The 6000-nt window shown below is 48.4% G+C and overlaps 1 protein-coding gene across 1 annotated transcript in view; it reads left to right on the top strand.

The window, feature by feature from the left end:
• Positions 1–243: 243 nt before the first annotated feature.
• RASSF3 (Ras association domain family member 3) overlaps positions 244–6000 on the top strand; it is a 68242-nt gene continuing 62485 nt past the window's right edge. Inside the window, exon 1 of the mRNA XM_025882850.2 lies at positions 244–531. Within this exon, the coding sequence (XP_025738635.1) occupies positions 421–531 (111 nt within the window). The 5' untranslated portion in view covers positions 244–420. The remainder of the gene's footprint in view (positions 532–6000) is intronic.

The raw sequence follows: 6000 nt of genomic DNA, 5'->3' as shown, positions 1-6000 counted from the left end.
GGGGCACAGCCCGGCCAGACGCCGCGGTCGCAGTGGGCGTTCTGGGTTGCACAGACACTGCTGGGAAAGAGCAGGCTGGGAGGGCCGGCCGCACCACCCCCACCTGCGGCCGCGCGAGGAGTGCCCGGACCGCATGGGCACAGCTCCCAGCCTCCCGGGGAGGGGCACACGGGAGTGGGCGGGGCCCCGGGAGGCGGGGTCGCGAGGCGCTGGGAGGCTAAAGCCGCGCCCGGAGCCCGGCGGGGAGGCGGCGGGAGGGGCCGGCAGGGCCGGAGTGAGCGGCGGCCGCAGCTGCAGCAGGACTGCCCGCGGCGGCTCGGGGCCGCGCGCCGGGAACCTCGCGGGGCGGGCGGGCGCGGCACCCCCTGCCTGGCCGCCTGCGCCCCGGGGAGGCGGCCCACGCGCGAAGGGACCAGCAGCATGAGCAGCGGCTACAGCAGCCTGGAGGAGGACGCCGAGGACTTCTTCTTCACCGCCAGGACCTCCTTTTTCAGGAGAGCGCCCCAGGGCAAGCCCCGCGCCGGCCAGCAAGTGAGTGGCACGCGCGGCGGGCGCCACAGCCGGCGCCCATAGCTCCCGGGATCCCCGATTCCACGTGTATCAGTGGGGCGCGCTGGGCATGCCCGCGGGGAAGGAGGGGGGCGGCCGAGAAGGGGCTTCTGCCTTTGGGGATCCCGGGGTCGTGCCTGGAGGTTGTGCACGTGGGCGTGCGGGCGTGCGCGGGGGGCGGCCAGCGCGAGGGAAGGAGGTGGAAGGGCGGGAGACCGAGGGCCCGCTCCTGCCTTCCGCGCCAGATGGCCTCTGCGGCCCTGCTTCGGGCGGCGGACTGCGGGAGAACACTTCTGAGAGCGTGGGGGCGTCCCCGGCCACTCCCGGCGTTTCCTCTGCGTCCCGGCAGTCGGTGGTCGGGGTCCTGGCTCCAGACTCCACTGGGAGTCGGTTCAGTTGGCAGTGAGCCCCCGAGTGGCTTGGGGGCCATGGTAATAGCCACGGGTGGCGTTGGCGACCTGGCCTCCGCTACCTTCCGGGTCCAGCACCTTGGTGGTGGGGGTGGGGACGACAGCAGGCGCTCCCTAGACCTTGGTTGCGGGAGTCAAGGTTGTGCGTTTCCTGCAAATTCAAGTTTATGAGTGCCTTCAGTGTTTTGCAAACAAGTTCCGGTGCTAGGTAAAAACCAGCCGGGTAGAGTTGAGCCTTAGGCCGGTTTCTTCCTTTTTTGGAGGAAACATGCCGTGGGAAGTATGACTTGGGAAAAGATGGGAAGGGAACTTGGGCCGGTTTCGCCGACCCGGACTGTATTTCCCTGGAAGGCTTTCCCGAAGCGGGCCACTTGGGGTGGACTTCTCAGTCCCGCGCGTGAACCCGCGGCCTATTGGCCCGGGGAGCCACACCAGGAAGCCCTGCCAACCCAGCCGTGCTCCCATCAGATTAGTGAGGCTGTAATGGAACAAATTTGTTGCTCTTCAACAAAAGGCGCTCCCCGGACCATTGCTATGAGACTTCGTCCTGGAGACTGGAGGCAAGGAAAATCGTTCAGAGCCGGATGATGAGTTATGGGAGGGGTGAGGACGGAGTAATGTGTCAGGGTTTCCTCGCCAGACCTTTTAAGTTTACTTAACCACTTTCTGAGGTCAAATTTCTTTTTATGATTCGGAAGTTCTAGTCTTTTGCAGCCTCTTAATCCCAAACCAGGAGGGGGAGAGGGGATGGTGAAGGGCAAGAGTGAAGTTAAGTGCCCTTATTCAGTAGCAGGTAATCCTGAGTCAAGTTCTGGGGCGGTAGTCTGTCCTCTTTATTGTTTCTAAGGCTTAGGACTGTGCTATTTACTAGTCACTTTGAGCGATGGCTTAGCTCAGGCTGCTGTGACAAATACCATAGACTAGGTGACTTAAACACAAATATTTCTCATAGTTCTGGAGGCTGGAGGTGGATCTCGGTGCCTGGCTGGTTGCTTGGGTTTTGGCGAGGACCCTTTGGCTGGGAGACTGCTGACTCCTTGCAGTGACTTCCCATAGAGAACGGGCTAATTTTCTTCTTGTAAAGAAACACATCCCATCGTGGGGGCCCCCTCATGGCCTCATTACCTCCCACAGGTCCCACCTCCAAATCCTTTCGCATTTAGGGCTTCCTCATATCAGTTTTGGAGTGGGGGTCCACAAACATTCAGTTCATAGCAACTGATCCTTTATTTTCCGTAGAGTGTATTCTAATGGCTTGAGTTTGCTCTGAGGTTTGGAAGGCAGAAATACTCTTCCTCTCTGTCGGTTAGGGAAGAATTGCTTTTCCTTGTGCTTCTCTCACTTGGCTCTTCTCACTTGGCCTCTCCAGTCTTTCTTTCCTCTACTTTGTATTTTCTCCTGCCACTTAAGGCTGCCGTCACCATTTGACTAGAACTTGACAGAGGTGGTGTTTGAAGTTGATTCCAGAGGTGGCTCTTCTCCAGAAAACTTGCTGGTTCTCAGATTCTCTAGGTATGTGATGCTCCTTCACAAGGGCCAGAATATCCAGTTTGAATTGTGGAAGCATGTTTTAGTGCTTTAAAAAATAAAAATTTCTTTTTTCTGGGTTTAGACATACAGTGTTTCCATTCATTAATCTAGCATATATATTACATAATGTAACTTAGCTTTTAGAATTAGTTTTTTATTTTTATTTTTTTTAAAGATTTTATTTATTTATTTGACAGAGAGAGACATAGCGAGAGCAGGAACACAAGCAGGGGGGAGTGGGAGAGGGAGAAGCAGGCCTCCCGCGGAGCAGGGAGCCCGATGTGGGGCTCGATCCCAGGACCCCGGGATCATGACCTGAGCCGAAGGCAGACGCTTAACGACTGAGCCACCCAGGCACCCTAGAATTAGTTTAACATTAATATGTATTTTGGAGTATCGTGCTGAAAATCAGGACAGTAAGAACTAGTTATTTGCTTGAAGGGCTTGTTCTTTATATTCTGAAGCTTTATTGCCTGTGTGTTCCCCCTCCTAACGATAACACCTGCAAGGTGCTGAGTTATGGGACTTACTTGCCAGGTGGCAGAAGTGTTTGAAACTGAATTTTTGTGGGCATTTTGGTTAAATTGACTGAATGTGTTAAAATTCCTGATGAGATTTGTGAGTTAAAGAAGTAAGACTCACAAATATAAAGCGAGGCATTCTAAGTATAGAACATTTCTTTTACCTAAGGTTAGATAACAGGTAAGCCTTTTTCATTTTATTTATTTTTTTTATTATTATTTTAAGCAATCTCTACTCCCAGTGGGGCTTGAACTCATGACCCCGAGATCAAGAACCAGCCAGGGGTCCTGCGTTTTTCATTTTATTATGCTGGTGATTATAAGAATAAGATAAGCATTTCTTTTTTTTTTAATTTTTATTTTTAAAATTTTTTATTTATTCATTTGAGACACAGAGATACAGAGAGAGAGAGAGAGAGCATGAGCAGGGAGAGAGGCAGAGGGAGAGGGAGAAGCAGGCTCCCCACTGAGCCAGGAGCCCGATGTGGGGCTTTGATTCCATGACCCTGAGATCATGACCTGAGCTGAAGGCAGACGCTTAACCATCTGAGCCACCCAGGCGCCCCAAGATAAGCATTTCTAACAAAGCATAAAAGCGAAATTTATCCTTTCTCTAGAAAGGTGGAAAGAGAGATGTTGCCTTAAGGATCTATTATTGCTAATAGTAAATTAAAAAAAATTTTTTAATTTGTAAGTTTTAATTTTTTTGGTGCTGAACCACCTGGTGAAAAAGCCAGGAAAATTCAGTTTCTAGGACTCCTGAAAATATCCAGAGAGAGCAAGATGTTTGTGGTAAATGCAGGATGGAGAAAAAGGGGGAGGGGGATGAAGAATTTCTTTTCTTCTCTTGCCAGGCAAAGAACATAGCCCAACTTCTTTCTGTCTCCAACAAAAACAAAAATCTTATGGTTATAAGGAAAATGTTACCCTTTTCTTATGTTGGTACACTCTTAAAAAGAAAAAAAAAGGCTTAAAAACCTGTCTGGAGGTCAGAAACAGAAATGAGAGGAGGCCTTTTTTGTGGCAGTTTGGTTGTCATGTTGATTGCTGTATCCCTGGGGCGTCCATTGGTACCGGAAACACAGTGATTGCTCAGTGAATATAGTTGTATGAATGAATGCTTTCCTCGTTTGATAATAATTGTCTCATTACAGGTTTTTCAAATGTACCCTTTCTTATGATTCTCACAATAACCCCCTGGAAAATTAACTTAATGAAAGGTAAGGCCTTGTTAAGTGATTCCCCAAAGGGCCCACATACTTTCCTTTTGGTTAATTCTCAGCCACCCCCCCCAATTTTTTTTTTTTTTTGAGAGAGAGCACATGCACCTGTGTGTGCGGTGTGGGGGTGGTGCTGCAGGGGGAGAGAGAAATTTTTTTTTTTAAGATTTTATTTATTTGACAGACAGTGAGAACAGGCAGGGGGAGTGAGAGAGGGAGAAGCAGGCTTCCTGCCAATCAGGGAGCCCAATGTGGGACTCGATCCCAGGATCAAGACCTTAGCCAAGGCAGACGCTTAACAACTGAGCCACCCAGGCGCCCAGATAGAGAAAGAATCTTAAGCAGGCTCCACGCCCAGAGGGGAGGCCACTTGGGACTCATCTCACAACCCTGACATAATGACCTGACCTGAAATCAAGAGTCAGATGCTTAATCAGCCGAGCCACCCAGGCGGGTACCCCCCAAATTTTAAAATTTGATTTTCTCTTTGCAGATATGGACATCTATAATTTAGGATTTTCTTAAAATGTCGACCGCCTGTTACGCATATATGTTCATTACAGTGTTCATAATTCATGCTTGTGGATCCACTGTTGTTTCATACAGAACCGAGAATGTGGGCAGTTCTGTAATTCATAAGCACATTCAGACTTCCAAGAGTAGAAATGGACTAAAATTAATATAATCTATTGGAACGTAACTTACTCCATAGCTAAGGTAATCACTTTTCTTTCTGAGCCTTGGCTAGTTAATAGAAATAAGGAAATGAGACACTCTTGCTTTAGCAGAATAGTCAAGAAGTTTTTTTTAAAGATTTTATTTAGTCACTTGAGAGCGAGCGAGCAAGTGAGAGTGAGCGCATGAGCAAACACACACACACACACACACACACACGCTGGGGAGGAGGGTAGAGGAAGAAGCAGAGTCCCCACTGATCAGGGAGCTCTGTCCCAAGACCCTGAATCATAACCCAGACTGAAGGCAGATGCTTAACTGATTGAGCCACCCAGGTCCCCCGAATAGTCAAGAAGTCTTAAAATTGTCTCTGAGCCACTCACACTTCTAAAAAGGTTATATTGAAGAATTGTTTATTAAGGCAAGCCTGTGCGACTCCACATAACAGGTCTCAAGTTCACCCTGTGGGTACTTTCCTTATTATAATTTAAATATTTTTCTGACTTGCTGTTTGGTTCTGTGTCTTGGTGCTAGAATCGACAGTAATGAGTTGCACTGTTTTATTCATGTGCCCATTAGAAGCTTTGGCAATAAATCACTGGGGGTAAAAGGATGGTTTACAACCTCGAAGGTATTTTGACTGTACTAACTCTTACACTCATTTTTGATCCCTATATTGTCGAATACAAACATTCCCACCAGTCCTTTTGCCTGGTGCACGGTGATTTGCACATTTCATCTCCATGTCTGATAAATTCTGTTTATACACAGTACGTATTAATCCGTTGGAATTTTGTGTTGTGTGAGCAGAACTCACAAAGACACATTCCCTTAACTCAATTTCAAGAGAAAATTAGTCCCCTCTTATATGAACAATACATTCTATATCCCGTTTCTTCTTCTGGCTGACTTGCAAGATTTGGAATTATTTGGAAAGCAGTGACACAAAACATTTATGAAAAGAAAAGCTAAAAATATCCAATAATGTGCTTATTCTTTTTAGACTTCCTTTGGCAGTCAGTGCATGTCATACTGTAAACATTCATTTTCTGGGAGAAGAAAAAAATGAAGCCGACCAAATGCTTTCTAATGTGG

Source organism: Callorhinus ursinus, unplaced genomic scaffold, assembly GCF_003265705.2.
Source record: "Callorhinus ursinus isolate GAN/ISIS: 27379988/994484 unplaced genomic scaffold, GSC_fseal_2.0 scaffold14, whole genome shotgun sequence".
NCBI classification, from domain to species: Eukaryota; Metazoa; Chordata; class Mammalia; order Carnivora; family Otariidae; genus Callorhinus; species Callorhinus ursinus.
Note: the sequence above shows the minus strand (reverse complement) of the source record. Positions and strands in the feature narration are given on the sequence as shown.